This window comes from Spea bombifrons, chromosome 1 (assembly GCF_027358695.1).
Source record: "Spea bombifrons isolate aSpeBom1 chromosome 1, aSpeBom1.2.pri, whole genome shotgun sequence".
NCBI classification, from domain to species: domain Eukaryota; kingdom Metazoa; phylum Chordata; class Amphibia; order Anura; family Pelobatidae; genus Spea; species Spea bombifrons.
In genome coordinates this window covers 55,164,711-55,183,949 of record NC_071087.1, presented here as the reverse complement: position 1 = coordinate 55,183,949, position 19,239 = coordinate 55,164,711, and the positions used below count along the sequence as shown (strand labels likewise).

At 39.6% G+C, this 19,239-nt stretch overlaps 1 protein-coding gene across 2 annotated transcripts in view; it reads right to left on the bottom strand.

Moving 5' to 3' along the window:
* Nucleotides 1-19,239, bottom strand: part of SHROOM3 (shroom family member 3) — a 130,374-nt gene that overhangs the window by 15,488 nt on the left and 95,647 nt on the right. For both annotated transcript variants that reach the window (XM_053461658.1, XM_053461659.1), the window contains 2 exons: nucleotides 9,332-9,457; nucleotides 7,197-7,328 (listed from right to left, as the gene is read on the bottom strand). In XM_053461658.1, coding sequence (XP_053317633.1) covers nucleotides 7,197-7,328; nucleotides 9,332-9,457 — 258 coding nt within the window. The remainder of the gene's footprint in view (nucleotides 1-7,196; nucleotides 7,329-9,331; nucleotides 9,458-19,239) is intronic.

Here is a 19,239-nt window from a genome sequence, read left to right as displayed (position 1 = left end):
ATCTGTTTTAGTGGGTGTAATAAGAGATGTGTCAACAATGAAAAACTTCTATAAAGACGATAAAATATGTTCCAGTAGAGCTAAAGTAATAAAATGAAAACTATGTACAGAGATCATTTATAAAAGTTTCACCTAGTGCCCGAAATATAAACCAGCTACCACAGAATTTCTACTCGGTCCAGCCTGTGTTTACAGAACGATGGCAGAGTGCCATCGTAATGATGGACATCAGGCAGAATAAAAAAACTATGTACCGGTATTAACATTATAGGAAAACATAGGAGGTCCATAGTTCAGAAAAGGATGCACCAAAATTGGCCCGAAGGACTGAAAAGGGAGTCTCTCTCCTAAATATGCTTTATAACTATAAAGTCTTTATTTTGCTGTAGCAGAACTTCAAACAAACGGATAGCCATGGTCTGCCCCAGGATGCCTAGGAGGCACCCCAGTCATCTCATCAGTCCAGGCAGTCACATAGTTTGTGGCATCTCATAAATCCAGAGAACAACAAGATAAATTTGCTTGATCACACTCTCATTTATCAAGGTTTCCTTAATTAGTCCTTTTTTGGCTATATACCATCTGTAAGCACAGTTTTGGTTACAAAGTCTGTATATATATTCCCCTTTAGTCGTGTTTTTCCTTTGCCCTAAGGCATTTGGATGGGTTTTAAACGCAACAAAAAGGATTCCTAGAATAATACAGTGGGTAAATGGGTAGAATGGTGTAACTTTTTAATATAAAGTATGGGACAGAATATTTAAGTTAAAACATTGCTTTTCTATATGGCCCAGACAGTGCAAAACCATGTAATTCCTGTTTTGTATCATACACCAGATACCTAGGTCTGTAGTACTACCCATAAGGACTGATGTCTAATATTCTAAAGGCAGGGTCTCTTACAGGGAAAATATGACAATTCTAATCGGCTTTGCCTTTTACTCATTGTAAAATAATCACTAAAGCTGTTACAGCATGTCATATTGACCCTGTTTTACTATAGCTGAACAATTGTGTGTTTCTACTGAGTTCAGCTGGACACTATTGATCTTGAAAGGACTCGGTAGGGCTTTGTGACACTTAGGAGAAGTGTATTCACCATAGCGGCCAGAGAGATAGCTAACACATTTAAGGTACATGTACAGTGGATATAAAAAGTCTACACACCCCTGTTAAAATGGCAGGTTCTTGTGATGTTAAAGAGTGAGACAAAAATAAATCATGTCAGACCTTTTCCACCTTTAATGTAAACAATTCAATTGCAAATCAAATAGAAATCTTTGAGGGGGAAAAAACTCACAATAACCTGGTTGCATAAGTGTGCACACCCTCTTATAACTGGGGCTGTGTTCAGAATTAACCAATCACCTTCAAACTCATGTTAAATAGAAGTCATTACACACCTGTCATCATTTAAAGTGACTCTGATTAATCACAAAGTTCAGCTGTTCTAGTAGGATTTACCTGACATTTGCTTAGTTGCATTTCAGAGTAAAAGCCATGGTCCGCAAAGAGCTTCAAAAGCATCAGAGGGATCTCATTGTTAAAAGATATCAGAAGGGTACAAAATAATTTCCAAAGCATTATATATACCACGGAACACAGTAAAGACGTCATCATCAAGTGGAGAAAATATGGCACAACAGAGACAATACCAAGAACTGGTCATCCCTCCAAAATTGATGAAAATTGACTGGTCAGGGTGGCTTACAAGATGCCTACTGCAACATTAAAGGAACTGCAGGAATTTCTGGCAAGTACTGGCTGTGTACTACATGTGACAACAATCTCCCGTATTCTTCATATGAATGGGCCATGGGGTAGGGTGGCCTTTTCTTACAAATAAAAACATCCAAGCCCGGCTGAAGTTTGCAAAAACAAACGTCAAGTCCCCCAAAAGCACGTGGGAAAATGTGTTATGGTCTGATGAAACCAAGGTTGAACTTTTTGGCCATAACTACAAAAGGTATCACCCAAAGAACGCCATACCCACAGTGAAGCATGGTGGTGGCAGCATCATGCTTTGGGCTGTTTTTCTTCAGCTGGAACCAGGGGCCTTAGTCAGGGTAGAGGGAATTATGAACAGTTCCAAATACCAGGAAATTTTGGCAAAACATTTTCAGGCGTCCGTTAGGAAGCGGAAGATGAAGAGGAAGTTCACCTTTTAGCACGACAACGACCCAAAGCACACATCCAAATCCACAAAAGCATGGCTTCACCAGAAGAAGATTAACCTTTTGGAATGGCCCAGCCAGAGTCCAGACCTGAATCCAATTGAACATCTGTGGGGTGATCTGAAGAGGGCTGTGCACAGGAGATGTCCTCTCCTTTTGGAGCGCTTTGGCAAAGAAGAGTGGGCAAATATTGCCACGTCAAGATGTGCCATGCTAATAGACTCCTACCCAAAAAGACTGATTGCTGTAATAAAATCAAAAGGTGCTACAACAAAGTATTAGTTTAAGGATTTGCACGCTAACCAGGTTATTGTGAGTTTTGGGGGTCCCCCCCCTCAAAGATTTCAGCTTGTTTTGCCATTGAATTGTTCACGTTATAGGTCACATTAAAGGTGATTTATCTGTCTCATTCTTTAACATCACAAGAACCTGGCATTTTATCAGGGGCGTGTAGACTTTTTATATCCACTGTAATACCTCCTGGCACATCTTAAGCAACACAAGCACAAGAAATTGTGTCTGTGTATATCTAGAAACATCAAAAATAAAATCTAGTGTGACAAAATAAGGAAAATGGCACAAGTTGATTTACGAATTGTGTTTTCGGTGATGTTTGTAGCTTTTGCACTTTTTATAAATGTGGAAACAGCAATCTTTTCCACATTGCTTCTATTCTGATATTCAAACTTTTATAACTACATTAAATGCTGTTACCACTTCTGTTGAATTTTTTTTTCATCTTGTAAAAGTCAATTAAAATGTTTGCTGGGAACACTTACGTACTTACGTACTTATGTGATATAAATGTATTTTTATTATTGTTTAAAATAGCGCAATCATACTCCGTAACGTTGTACAACGGACAGAAATTGAAAAAAGCTTCTTAATAGTTTCTGCTCTGTTTTTTGTGGAAGGAATAAAATAAAAAAAATCTGCTTGGGTTTTTTTTGCTTAACTAAATCAAGTGTAGTGTCAGAAACAAAAAAAAAGGGTCTAATGTTCAGGAATACAAATAGTGTTTATACATCTCCGCCATACAGGGATTGCACTACTATACAAACAGATTAAGCAGCTCCTTAAGGCCCCCCACTAGTTTAAGGGGCCCCTTAGAGAATAAATGGGGACTCGTACATTACTCTGTATTTAGGTATTATATGCATTTCTGTTTGGAGCAAACATCTATGACACTAAATATTGCTTTCCTTCATTTCTGCTTGTTCTTCTTGTTAAGAATAGGGCCCCAAATAATAATTTAGCTTAGAGACCCCTAAAACATACAGCTGCCTCTCTACAACACAGTTCCACTACACTGAGGATATTACAGACAAAAATCTGCATGCATACTACATGTGTGGATGGCAAACAACTAAGCTGTCCTCCTAGTCAAAGCAAGTCATAATGGTCTTTGTAAATTAAATTATAAAACAGAAAAAGAGTTTGCCCAAATAAGGAAATAGTTACGGGCCCCATATAACAAGCACTTAGGAAAAAATCCAAGGAAATCTAAATTGAGTCAATAAAATCACTCTTATTCGAATTACAATGACAGCATAGCCCAAGCCTATTATCAAATAATGTACCTTTCTAACGAGACCACCGCAGCCGGGAAAACAGGTCATGCCTGCACTGCTTGCAAGAGACACAGACACCCACAAGGAAGGCTCTTCTCTGCCTGCAAAATACTGTAGTATGTGCCCTGAATTCAGAAGCCGTATGAGATGTTTAGAAATCCCAATCTGAACTCCTCACCCTTGAGGGATTGTAAGTGATGTAACGGCTCTGGCATTGCTCATTCATCTCGGCATCCTGTGAGCAGTCCTCATTGCTCACTCAGTTGTAAAGAAACATTTTCAGCATCATTTCTGCTTTGCTTTTTATTATACCACAGTTTTCACCCATGTTGTGTCATACTGTCATGCGTGAAGCTGCAGAAGGAAAGTATTTTCTGCGAAGGCAGTCTGGAATGCTTGGGAATTATTGCTGCTATTTTAAGGACTAAGGGAAATGTTAAGTACTTCATGGAAGTTGAGATCGGTGTCTCAATGTGGCACAATTAGCATTATCCAATTATTGTGAAGTTATGTCCGTTTTCCACGCTCCACCGTTACAAGTTTACCTGAGCCATTAAACAATCATACCTACATAGAAATTGATGGTAGTTAACAACCATGCATGCTGTTCAAAAGTTTTTACTAAATCAACCAATTTACCGAATTTGAAAGATAATGTGAGTAAATGCAAAATACAGCTTTTAAATGATAATTTCATTTATTAAAGGTAAAGATTTAATCAAAAAAACTAATTGCCCCTCTAAAACTAATAACTGATTGTGCCAGCCTTGGCGGCAACATCTGGAATAACAAAATTGTGATAACTGGCAATGAGTCTTTTACATCACTGTGGAGGAATTTTGGCGCACTTTTCTTGGCAGAATGTTTTAATTAATCCACATTGGTGGGTTTTCCAGCATGAACTGACTTTTTATGGTCATGCCCCAGGATCTTAATCAGATTCAGGTCAGGACTTTGACTAGGCCACTCCAAAACCTTCATTTTGTTCTGGATCATTGTCCTGCCGCTGGTCTAATGTTCTCTTTGTGGAATGCTGTGCTTTACGTTGGATGTGACAGAACCATGTTCCTCTTTTGACTTATCAGTCCACAGAATAGTCCCCAAATGTCTTGAGGGGTCATCAGGATGTTCTTTAGACAATGTCAGACTAGCCTTTGTGTTCTTTTTGGTCATTAGTGTTTTTTACCTAGCAACTCTCCCATTGATGCCATTTTTGCAACATCTCTTTCTTATTGTGGAATTGTGAACACTGACCGTAATTGAGGTAAGTGAGGCCCGCAGTGTTATTCTTGGTTCTTTTGTGAGCTCTTGGATGAGTCGTTGATGCGCTGTTGGATGAATTTTGGTAGGCTGGCCACTCCTGGGAAGGATCACTATTGTTCCATTTTTTCTTCATTTGTAGATAATGGCTCTCACCATGGTTTGCTGGATTTGTAACCCTTTCCAGGCTGATAGATGTCAATGTCTTTGTTTCTCATCTGTTCTTGAATTTCTTTAGATTGTGGCATCATGTGCTGCTTTTTGGAGACATTTTAGCCTACTTCCCATTAGCATACAGGTTATATTTAATTGATGTTTAGATTCAACAGGGCTGGCAGTAATCATGCCTGGATATCTCTTGTGAAATTAAGCCCGGTTATCAATTACATTTGGTTAACTGGTTGATTTAGTAACTAAGGAGGCAATTACTTTTTCTTAGGCCAGGTAGGGCTTTTTGTTTTGTTCTATACATGAGATCACCATTTAAAAACTGTGTTTACTTGGGTTATCTTTGTAAAATAATATTAGTTTTCTGATCTAAAACATTTAAGCATGACACATATGCAAAAACCAGAATAAATCCAGAAGAGGCAAATACTTTTTTTCACACCATTGTACATCTTACCTTAACATCATTAAATATCCCGTAATGGATTGAGGGGTTTGTGGGTCTGGAGCCAAAATATCATGGCAGCAAACACCCCCCCCCTCTTTTTGTGTAACTGTGATGTTTCACATTGTAAAAAAAGAAGACACTCCTAGCTTCACCCAGAGTCTGTTAACAGAGTCCAGATAGTTGTAGCAGATATATTCATAGGCATGATGCTTAAGCATAGGCTTTCATATGAGTTATTTGTAAGAATAAAATATTATTATATATTATATTATTAAAATAATATATACAACTATACAGGACTTTGTTAATTTGTGAAGGGATCTATCACGGAACCTCATAACCTGCTCACAAGCTTACATTGATTCAAGAAAGCAATGAAAGCCGCAGGGATGTCATGGTGAGTGATCCTGTTTAGCTATGATTATTTATTATGATCTTTTAGACTCTGTGTTTTGTGTTTATCCAGAGTTTCCTGGTAAACCTCAGGGTTCTGGGTAGTATATGGCCATGCCTACTCTCTGCCCAGGTTCAATCAACTCCTGCTTGGTCTCTGCCTACTTTCCCCCGCTATAAAAATCTTGCTGAGCCACATGTATCTAACTCCCACCCTGATTGCCGCTACACCCCTTACAGATGTAGAACCCATCACTTATCTTAGATAAGAACATATAGAAGTTTAGAACTGGTCCATTGAGTTTAATTATACTAAGGCACTTGGGATGTTTCTCTTGAGGGTCTGGGTAGATTGTAAGTTTGCGAGAGCACGGTCCTCTTCTCCTTTTGTACTAGTTTGTGCGTGACTTTAAATTATTCCACTGACTGTAACAGCGCTACCGAATCTGTTGGTGTTATATAAATAAATGTAATGTGATATAATGGTATAACAGATGATTATCAGGCCTCTAGTAAAGGGAAGCCATTGGTGTTTAATGTTCTAAGAACAAAGCTCATGAAAAGAAAATGCCCTGCATCCCTGTTTTAAAGTAAAACAATGGTCCCAAACAGGACTCGGAAGCATACATGGGTGGATGACAGGGAGCAATATTCAGAAGTATTCCTGAGCAGTCTGAAATTGAGAAAATACTCAAATAATTGTATTTTATTTTTTGGGTTACATGTCTACAGATCTGTAAGAGGGGAATTTAAAGAGTTAAACAAGTGATTGCTTTTACTTAGGATGCATGCTGCACATAATTGGATCTAAGCGGAACAGTTTTTGTGACTGTTATTTTTGGGGTTGCAATATATGGGGAGATTTAATGTTATATTATGCACAGTTTTCCTTAAACTCAGTATCTACTTGTCCAGCAAAAAATATATACTGTAGATTTATATAAAGGTTTCCCTGAGTATGCCGTTTGTAAGATCTAAATATATCTATTGCAAATTTACAAAAAATGTCTTGGCTTCCAAGGTAAAATTATGTCCCTATCCCCTGCACTCAGACAGACTGCACATCATTTTATATATTTTACCCAATTTGCACGATTGCCCGGATTAATTACTGCGGTAAAGGTTCTGAAGCTCCAAACGGTGGCGATGCTAATCCATGCAAAGACACAGAATGTATCTCACCTTGAATGATAGACTTGGTGCCATGGAGATCCTATCGTCCCCTGGGATATTTGCATCATGCTGGGATTGGGTAGGGACTCCAGTAATTTGGTTGAATGCCAAGAGTGGGGACGATGAATTGGCTCACCTTGCCTAGAAATATATGAAGGAATAACAAATTACATTAGAAAAGCTAAACTTTTTAAGAAATAAATTGAAACCAAACAATAAATTAGTTTAGACTCAATCTGTAACCAAATTAGACTGATGAATTATGTACATACATAAATGTAGTATATCTATGTAGTAAGGGGATAACTGAGGAGCCATTATTTGGTAGAATTAAACCTCATCCCACCACACACACGGCTCAGGTAGATTTGGGAATCAACTGCTCAGGTAAAATGGCTCCTCCAGATTATTTTACATTAATAGCTTATTAGGCCAGGATCTACTTGAAGCAATCCTTGCAGGTTATGCATACTGTGGGTTGGCTCATCTGCTTACTTCATGGACCAAGATCTAGCATGGCTGAGATAATACTACAGCAAGTTCGTCCCAAATCTAAATCCAAACATCAGATAAGGGTGTCCTATCTTAAAACACCTAAATACTTCTAACACATTCACCAAACATGTTTCTTTTCAACCATACTACTTATTTTTCTATTTCTCACAAATGGGATCAATAGCTTCTACTTTGACGTCAGTAAATGAAAGATCAATATCTTTTAGGAAAGATGCCAAAAATAATTGGAAGAGCGCATTACTAGTGTTTGCTTTTGGTGGCCAGTGTTATTATAACATAAGTATCTATGTTATGGCAGCTGTATTGCATTTTAGACATCCATAGCTGTACGTGTCTGCTAATTGTAACAAGTATTTCCCTCAAATAAAACAAAGTAAGAGGTATGTGCTTCATCCACTATAAGAAATCTATACGCTGACAGTTTGTTCTATACAGTGTGTGAAATATTTGGGCAGGCATTGAATTCCTTCCTATATACAGTAAAAAATGAGATGATTTTCTTGGTATGGAAACTTTAGACATTTTCTGTTAACTCTCTACTCAGTAATATAAAATCCTGGGGTCCTCCTACCAGCTGTATTGAAAGACCCTTCCTTGTGTATGTATCCTGTTTTGCATGTAAATGGAAGATGTTGTTGAATGTGTGAAATTGGTGATTAAAACACAATTTTGCCTAAAAGTCAGGCCATACTTTTGCATTTTACCTCCCAAATAACTCGACAAGCCCATGCATGTATCAATGTACTCAGGAGATGTTGCTGAACAGACATTGGGGTGTTTTTTGACAGTAACATATACCAGGAGCTATAAATTCATACCTGAAGTAAAATGTGTGTGTGAAAAAAAACTAAAGAATGACTGCATGGAAAGAGTTAAAATACTTCCATTTCAAATACCCAGGCGTGTCTAGTTTTCAAATATATATGGCTTGATGGGGTAAATTGAAGTGGCTGGCCTAATAGACATCCCAAATAGGACATGTGGGCAATATGACCATATCTGAAAAACAAATGGTTTTGAAATAGCAATATGCTACTTCCAAACTTAGGACAAATAGTAGAATCTATTTAGCAGTTTTTCTCATTAGCTTTTGTAGATGAGTAAAAGAGTGTTCAAGTAAAATTTAAAAAAAGTAATTTTTTTCCATTTTTAAACAATTTTAAAACTTTTTTTATCTTAAATTATTTAAAACGATCAAAATAATGGTATCTAAGGAATATATAACTTGTGTGGGTTCAGTAAATCAGAAGAAAATTACAGCTAAAAAACAGCCATTGTCACGAAGGGTACAAAAAATAAAATCAGCCATTGTCACGAAGGGGTTAAGGCAGCATTCAAAATTCCCACAGGGCAACAATGGACTAATTAACTCAATATATTTTCTGATCTCTGTTATAGACAGCTATTTTTTAGTATAGGCTTTGTTTATTTCTCTAAACCCTATAAACTGACAATGGAAGCCTAATAGATTGTAAGTTCACAAGACCAGGACTTTCTTCTGCTTCTGTACCAGTATATCTCCCATGTGTACAAGTTATTGTTAGATTTGTATATTGTTCATTCCAATTATGGCACTCTATAAATGAAATGTAATAATAACATGTGCACCCTTCACCAAAAACTCTTACCTGCTCTTGATTCTCAGTTTAGGTTCTTGCACTGTACATGCTGGTGATGGGCTATGGGTGACCGTTTCAAAGTTGATGGATTTAGCAATAAAAGCTTTGTCCAGATCCTTCTCATTAAATAAACTCCTGTAAGATAAAAGAAAACATGTGACTACCACTGATTGAAGGTTTTAGATCTAAATATAGATTTTTTTCTGCATTCGGTCTATACAGGAAAAAAAAACAACATCAATATACCATATTTGCTCGATTATAAGAAGACCCTGATTATAAGACGACCCAAATCTTAATATTAATTTAGGAAAAAAAGAAAAAGCCTGAATATAAGACGACCCTATAGGAAAAAAGTTTTACCAGTAAATATTAATTCATTTAAACACTTTTTTAAATAAAAGGTATGCTTGAGAAAAATATTTTGGTTTTATTTCCTTCTATTTTCCAACCTGCCCCCCAGTTATGCACATCTGCCCCAGAAGTGCCTTATACCCCCTATATGCCACTGTGCCCCATAATATGCCTTTTAACCCTCTAAATGCCACAGTGCCCCATGATATGCCTTTTAACCCTATATGCCACTGTGCCCCATGATATGCCTTTTAACCCTATATGCCACTCTGGCACTTAGAGGGTTAAAAGGCATATTATGGGGAAGAGTGGCATATAGGGAGGTTTAAGGCATTTCAGGAGGCAGAGTGGCATTAAAGGGGTTAAAAGGCATTTCACAGAGCACTCTGCCTCCAGAAATGCCTTACACCCCCCATTTAACACTCCCCCTCCCTCCTCCAAACTTACCGGTGCTTCTGAGTTGGGGGGGGCGCATAACACAGGAGGGTCCAGGCCCCCTGCATCTAAGCCCCAGGTGCTTAGTCCGGACAGCATGTAGAGCTCCACGCGAATCGCGTAGAGCTCTACACGCTGCCCGGACTAAGCACTGGGGACTCAGAAGCACCGGTAAGTTGGAGGGGGCATAACACAGGAGGATGCAGGTCCCCTGCATCCTCCTGTGTTATGCCCCCCCCCTTCCTCCAGCTTACCGGTGCTTCTGAGTCCCCAGTGCTTAGTCTGGGCAGCGTGTAGAGCTCTACGCGATTGTATCGTGTAGAGTTCTACGCGATTATATCGCGTAGAGCTCTACACGCAGCCCGGACTAAGCACCGGGGACTCAGATGCACCGGTAAGTTGGGTCGGGGGTTAACACAGGAGGATCCAGGTCCCCTGCATCGGGGTCCCCAGTGCTTAGTCCGGGAAGCGTGTAGAGCTCTACGCGATTGTATCGCGTAGAGCTCTACACGCAGCCCGGACTAAGCACCGGGGACTCAGAAGCACCGGTAAGTGTGTGTGTGTGTGGGGGGGTTAACACAGGAGGATCCAGGTCCTCTGCATCGCTGCGGGGGATCTGGATCTTAGTCTCATAATCAGACCTATTTGAGGTCTGATTATAAGACGACCCTGATTATAAGACGAGGGGTATTTTTCAGAGAATTTGCTCTGGAAAAAACCTCGTCTTATAATCGAGCAAATACGGTATATAGTTCCCTATCATATAATAATAATTGCTGGGTAGTAAAGTAACTTTACTGTCGCTCTCAAAAGATCGGCCTCTTCTTGAAAGGGATTTTGCTCTATATAAGCATAAAGGATCATTAAGAAATTTTATAATATAGAAACGGCGTATATTTTAACTCTAGCCATTCATTTGGTTGCTATTTTTGGTAGCGTGAAAGAGTTTCCTTTTTTTAAAGAGAGTTTAGCATTTTCTCTTGTTTCCAAACGTTGCATGTATGTTTGGAAAATATACTAGTAGTAATTCATTTCCTGCCTTAAATCCATACCTCCAAAAACATCCCATTTTCTAAGTGAAAGGCCCACCTTTGGGGCACTGCCCTGCTGAGCTACCCCACCGTAAAGAAACCCTGAAGCTGAGCACCACAAGGTTGCTCTTTAGGTAAGGTAGATAAGGTCCACCTCTGGCCTAGCCTCCATCCCCATCCTTCTTACCTCAGGACGTACCCCGAACAACAGTGTTCCTTTTGGGTCAGCTGAAATGTTGGGGGTACGCTTAAATTATCAGAATGCAGGGAGGATAAGGAACACGTGAATCCTTATTGCAAAATAATCTGTTAAAGGTTGCATGCAATATAATAACAAACTGCCACTAATATATGCAAACGACTAGTTTATTGGCTTTCCCATGTATGACGAACCTCTAGCACCCCTGGCTCTTGCCAGCATCTGGTTTAAATTTCTACATACATATTTTAGATCCCATTACACAAACAATAAGCATACCTGGTGTACTTACAAGCTGACCCTGAGCCTTTCGGCATATTAACCGTGGCTAACTCAACTGCTGATATATTATGACATATGTGACTAATCTAAATCTGAGTATGGAAGATGTGAAAGTTCCTTTTGTTGTGTTTATTTGATATATCTAGAAAATTCTTTTTTCTTACAATAATTTATACATAGAGGGGGCTGGGTTTATACAACAGATATGTTATAATTTGTTTAAATAATTTTGTATAATATGTTAAAAATGTTTTTTTTAAAAAAACAATGGCAATACCGAGTTTGTACAAAGAATTGACTTTAATCAGCTGCCACATTGCAAGTTACCGGTAGTTACCAGCCAAAGGCCAGATATTTGAAATGATTTACATTCCACAATCATCTTTAAAAGCATTTAAATCCCATGCAGGTGTTAAAATGGTATTTCAATGTATGTAGAAAAACTGCATTTTTTAAAAAAAAATTAAATCATTTATGAAGAGATTTTCATTTTTTTTTTCACCAGCAAGTCTTCTCATCTGCAGATTATATTCAACATTTGTGGTGGAAGATAAAGGACATATAACCATTCAACCCCCCAAAACACCCTACTAATTATTTCTACAAATCCTGTTTTCAAAACTAAATTATTAGACAGGTTGACAATATCTTACTCTCACTCAATCTAAGGTAGAAGAAAATACATTTGCTGTGATGAGGGTGCCCCAGAAAATAAGGAAAGAATGAAAGGAAAGATTAGAAAAAAATGAAAGAAAGAGGCTACAGCTCCCACACAGACAAGATCTAGAAAATTATATTATTTCTATTTTATTTATTATCACTTGTAATTTATCTTTAATAGAAATTATACTTAAAGATAGATGGCTAAATGCCCTCATTCATGTGTTTTGCTATACACTGACGTCACTATGCAAAATTGGAAGGAGCATCCTTTTTCTACTAGGTGTCACTTTCAGTGGCTTTACAAAGCATAATTTTAAAGACAGGGTTCAAGGCTAATTACCGTATTGGCCCGAATATAGGCCGCACTCCCCCCCCATTAAGTCTTTAAAGTGGGGGTGGGGCCTATATTCGGGGTCTAGCGCCCGATGCCCGGGACATGCATTTCCAGGCGCCGGGCAGGCAGCAGGGTTAGGATACAGATCCCCCACAGCGGTGCAAGGGACCCGTATCCTACTCTCTGATACGCTCAGACAGCCTCCCCTGACGGCACTTTCCACAGGGGGAGTGCCGGCACGGGAGATTGTCTAAGCACATCGTGCAGACGTTCACCATCAGCGGCGATGCACGTAAACCACCGCTGCCGGCACGTCTGCACGATGTGCTTTAACAATCTCCCTTGCCAGGAATTCCCACGAGGGGAGTCCCTGCACGGGAGATTGTTAAAGCACATTGTGCAGACGTGCCGGCAGCAGAGGTTGTTTACGCGCATCGCCGCAGCACGATGCGTTTTACCTCTGCCCCCAAGACTTACCAGAGCAAACTCCCGGGTGTCTTGCGGGGCCGGCGGGGGACATCTACGCAATACCCTCCGGCCCCGCAAGACACCCGGGAGTCTGCTCTGGTAAGTCGGGGGGGGGGCAGAGTGGCAGCATATCTCGAGTGGGGGGGGGACAGAGTGGCAGCATATCTCGGGGGGGGACAGAGTGGCAGCATATCGGGGGGACAGAGTGGCAGCATATCTCGGGGGGGCAGAGTGGCAGCATATCTTGGGGGGCAGAGTGGCAGCATATCTCGGGGGTGGGGGGGACAGAGTGGCAGCATATCTATTACAAAACTTTTTCTTTAAAAAAGCACCAAACTAGGGTGCGGCCTATATTCGGGTGCGGCCTATATCAGAGCCAATACGGTATTATTTGCTATATTCTAAGCATTTTTTAATGGGAAATGCCAGTATAACACAACTGGCTATCGATTCTATTAATTTGCTCTTATATTTTGTAGTAATTTTAGAATTGATAGTTTCTTTAATCTCTACATCCTTTGAGTGTTGTTCCTTGAAAAGAATTGGTTTATGGCACCTTCATTACAGTACACATCTCAATGTTCCCAGCAGGCTTGAATGAGTCTTTGTCAAGCCAAGAAACTGTTAATTATTTCCTACATCCTATTTGTTCTGTATGCCTACAGGAACAGCGCTATCGGTTAGGGGTTGCCATGTCTGACCGCATTGAATATAAAGTTCAATAAAGATTGACAGGTAGATCAAAGGGTAGGTGATAGTTTTGTAGTTTCAGTTTAATTACTGAACTTATGTTTTTATCTTTCCGACAGTTTGTGTGGCCTATTTTAAAATGTTTTTAAGACATTTAGTGTAGACATGAAATATATGTCTCCTGTTTTCCTGCCATTGATAGAAGTAACTGCAGCCCTACCCGTTCAAAGTCCTCTTACATAATGATGTAAGAACCTCAGTCTGGTCAATGGTTTGTTATTAAGATACAGTAATGCGCTGCTGGTGCAGCAGACATGCCAGCATTAAAATTTGACTTTTACTAGCAGCCTAAAGTTAACTTTCAATATTAAGAAATTGATTTCCTTTGTACATTTTTAATTTAATATAAAACTGCTTTTATTAACCCCTTAAGGACCGGGCTCATTTTTCGTTTTCTACCCTGTGGGACCGAGGCTGTTTTGACACTTTTGTGGTGCTTGTGTTCAGGTGTAATTTTCTCCTCACCCATTTAGTGTACCCACATAAGTTATATATTGTTTTTTTCAGGACAAGATGGGCTTTCTTCAGATACCATTATTTTGATCGTATCATCTTATTTACTATAAAAAAAATAAAAAAAACATGGTGAAAAATTGAAAAAAAAGACATTTTATGACTTTTATTTGAAAAATCTTTTACTCACCTAAAAAAGCAAGTAAAAAAACTAGCTAAATAGATTCTACTACTTGTCCTGAGTTTAGAGATACCCAATGTTTTAATGTTTTTTTGCTGTTTTTTGTACGTTATAGGGCAATAAGTACAAGCAGCGTTTTATGATTTCCAAATCTTTTTTAACAAATCTGGTCAGTCTGCCTCCATCTCCTCTTTGGAACATCTTTGAAGCCGGTTAACTCAATTTAACCCCCTCAAACCATATATTTTTGAAAACTAGACACCCCAGGGTATTCCAAATGCTGTTATTTTAACCCTTTCCATGCACCAATTATACAACTACACTTTGTCAAACTTTGTAATAGTAATTTTTTTTAATTTTTTTCCACACAAATTGTACTTTAGTTATAGATATACAGGTTCTGGTATATGTCACTGTCAAACAACACCCCAATGTGTGTTCAGGAACATCTCCTGAGTACAGCGATACCCCACATGCATGGGTTTGTCAGATTGTTTGGCTGGTAAAAGGCTACTTTTGGGGCATGCGTAATTCAGGTGGTCATTTGGTCATTCTGCCCTCATCTCCTCTTTGGAATATCTTTGAAGCCGGTTAACTCAATTTAACCTATTCAAACCATATATTTTGGAAAACTAGACACCCCAGGGTATTCCGAATGCTGGTATTTTAACCCTTTCCATGCACCAATTATAGAACTACACTTTGTCAAACTTTGTAATAGTAATTTTTTTCACACAAATTGTACTTTAGTTATAGATATACAGGTTCTGGTATATGTCACTGTCAAACAACCCCCCAATATGTGTTCAGGAACATCTCCTGAGTGCAGTGATACCCGACATGCATGGGTTTGTCGGGTTGTTTCAGATTTAAAATGCCACATTTGGGAAGTGCGCATTTTTTCTCCATTTTGGTCAGTCTGTACCTATGCCCTATCTGTGAGCTAGGCCACTCCAATTTACCCCATCAGCCATTTTTTTTATATATTAGACACCCCTTGGGTATTTGAAGTGCTTTTATTTTAACTCTTTGAGATTTTTGAGAAATTTTAGCACTTGCTCAAAATAATGAACTTTATTTATTTTTTTTTTTTTTAATACTTTTTTTATATTTTTTTTACACATTTTGCTGGTACTGGATGGTTCATCTAGTGACATCACTGCATAATTATTTTTAAATGTTAGCATATTTTTTTTTTCCATTTTTTTATTTTTTTTTTAATATTTTACTAATCACATAGTGATTAGAAAGCTGGACTCCATTGACTTGCATGGTTGAATGCAGTACCTGTATTCAACCAGCAAGTGGAGCCAGTTCTCTAGAGGGTCTGGAGACCATCTAGCAAAATTTTTCTTGTTTGTTTTTTTTACAGAGCGGCGGCCATCTTACTTGATGGCGAAGATCACCGGCAGCTGCGGCTGTGACCACTCTCCGGAGCGGTCACAGCCCACCTAAAGGTAAGTGTTTGGTGTCGCTGGATGCCTCCTGATCGAGGCATTCCAGCGACACCATTTAAGTTTAGGAGGCGATCGTTGATCGCCTCCTAAACGCTTTTAAAACGGGCGTCCGCCGCCATACAATGTATGGCGGCTGTTGACGCCCCGGGGAGGGGCCAGACATGGCCCCCGATGCCGATCTCGGCCTTGCTGAATGCCTCGACATCGAGGCATTGCAGCAAGGCCGTTTAAGCGAAGAAAGTGATCCTTGATCACTTTCTAAGCTTATTTAACTTTTTGACGGTTCAGGACCGTCAAAGGTCATTTAGTGACCTTCTTGTCATGACGGTCCTGAACCGGCAAAGGTCGCGAAGGGGTTAAAGAAACTGGCACAGGATGCAGGCCCCTCAAGCTACTTAACTATCTACATCATTGCCACCTGCGAAAGGTTATACGGCAGAGCCGCCCAACATTTAACCCATTAGGGTTGCTTTAAGGTCACAATGAGGATAATTGTTGTGTGAAAAGCAAACAGTTAACCAGTAAATGGTCCTAAACGATGTAACAAAGTTGTACTAAGGTCACTACAGAGAACATAATTGTTGGGTAAAAAGCAGGACAGGCACTAAGGTCTCTCTACATCTATATACAAACCATGTCTCCAATGCCTCTCCTTTGTGCACCTGCTTGTTAAGATAGGAGAGAACCTGGGGATGTAGCCCTCACCAGCTCAGCTCTTAAGGCAGCCACCATAGGTCACCTACACAGTCGCTTAAACAGTAGTGTCAACTTTGGCAAAAAAAGCCAACTAACTAAAGTGAGCTTTGCCATGTAAGTGCCCTGGACTTGGCAACTGAAGTCAGTATTCCCTTGGCGGGTACCTTCCTCGGCTTACTGTTAATTCACATGAGTGCAATTCTATGCAACCAAACAAAGTTCTGACACTTCCCCTTTTTGTTGAGCACTGCAGTTTTCCATTGACAGTAAGTATAGGTGGGTTGGGCAGATGCACTCATCCCCAGAGACGAGACAGCACTCATCCCCAGAACCATACTCTCCTGCAACAGTAAAAAGTAGCATTAACTGTGACTCCAACTCATAAGCTACTCTCCCCAGGGGCCAGGCCAAGCCAGTCACTGGGCTCTAACTTGAGACTGCTCAGCAAGCTATCACAATGGGGTTGGCAGGACCCTTCTCTGCTGAAGAAATACATCAGTTGCAGAGGATTCGTATGAGATCCGGAATACATAAGCAGTACATGCATTATTCTGCAAAAGAACTGCTTAGGCAAATTCTTCAGGCAAAAGGATGACAGCTTTACATTGGGATTATCAGAATGTCCCAAATGGTTTCAAGTTAATACTGCTGTTAGGTTGGCCTTTCACCTTAGAAAACTGATACAATGTTATAACATTAATAAAGAACAAATGACTACAAGAAGGCAGAGAATGACGTTCTCAAATTGCCTCTAAAAAGCATGATGTTGAATTGAATAGTGCATGTTATCTGTCTGGTGTAGCTTGTAAACTAGTTTGCATTTGAATTGCGCTCTCCTCGCATACATAAACACACATATGAAGACACAATCAATCAAGCCTTTAATCTTTTTCTCAGTACATGATTGCCAGCTAAATGGCAGGGATTACCATTAATTTCAGATGGAGAAAAACATGGTTCTGTCCTAAACTTGTGTAGTGCCTTTTTTGTTCAGAGTAAGAACATAATCCTTAATTTGCCCCAAAGGCTTAATTTATTAAGGAAAACGCTACATGTAGATTCCCCTTTGCCAACTTTTAAAATCAATTTAGAGTAAGATTGAGGAAAACAATGGGGGTAGGTTTGAGTTTGGGACGGATTCATGGGGAGACTCCACTTCTGCCTGCCCAGTGACCTCTTATTGGGGGCACAAGATGACCGAAAATCCAGTCTGGTCTGCCCTAACCAGACTTCCATGGACTAGCTGGCTATGGTGGCTCTAGATGGCCGTAAATGCTCCATTCGCCTGACCGGGATCTAGGCGTAAATCCATGGAACTGTTCGGCGGCTAGGAAGAGAGGCGATGCCAAAATTTGGAACTAAGTCACTACAGACTACAGAAAGTTGCTGTTTTGGGGTTATACTGTATTCGTGGCGGGTCAGAGGTGATTATGGAGAGGGAGCTCATTTGGAAAACCTGGTTTTATTACCCATCCTTAGAACCAGGGTTTACCCAGCCGCGGCTCTGGGACGCTAACTTAGCTATCATACAGACTATCCCTTGAGATGTTCCCCGCTCTGTCACTCAGGGTCTCAACGACGGATCAAGTCGATTTTTGGAACATACTAACTTTGGACCCTGAGCTCTCCATCGGTACCGATCCCTTGGGACCACCCCGAAATAGTGACTCTTTACCGAGTGCTCACTGCTGGCCATACAACTGTATGGAGGTGCTGGGCTGCCTGGTGGTTGATGGAATTATACTCCTTATCTGATTATGTTTGTGTATAAATATTTGTGCTGTTCTTAACCTAGTTCTGTTTGTACCCTACACTAAGTCTCTATTAGTGCTTGGGTGATTATAAAGGGTTAATCCTGTGAGCAATTCAGCTGTCAGCAGCAAGGAAGATCTCTACAGTGGAGCCACTCAGAGGGAGTACGGTTCTCTGTCACACTAGCAATATGACAATCACTATACAATGACCAAAAATGGGGGTTACGTACAAAAGTGTACAAAATGAGTCTCACCTAAAAAGAGAAGTGTGCTGAATTGTGCAGAAACAGTCAAGAGATCTCATTTTTAGTTAAGATTTCGGGCTCATACTATATTCGGTAATGTGTTTGACTTTTTAGACTACTTTCTGCATTATAAACCTCCTGGACTCTGCCTTTGGCGCTTTTAATACTTGTGTGCTAAGTTCTCACATATAAAAGCCATACAGTTTTGTACATCACATGAATGCTGTCGCAACAATGTGACAATGAGATGCACGCAGAACTCAAATGTGACCATACTAATGAAAACAAACAATGTATGTAGATGTATAGTAATACAATTTGTTAAACTATGAACTGTGTAAAGCATAACAGAAAAAGCATAAGCAGAAAATGAGTCATATTATGCAACTGGTAATTTATCAAGAAATGCCAAGTTGCCTTTGTAAATAAATCTGATTTTAATTTTAAAGGTGTAAATGACATGAAATAAAGCACAATACATCATTAACCATGAGCCATAGACAAACAGATGACGCCAAGCTTTCTGTTGCTGTTGTTGAATTGGTTGTCTGAGGTTTTACTACATGTCTGGAAAAAATATGATTTGACTGCAGGATTTTTGCATGTCTGTCAGGT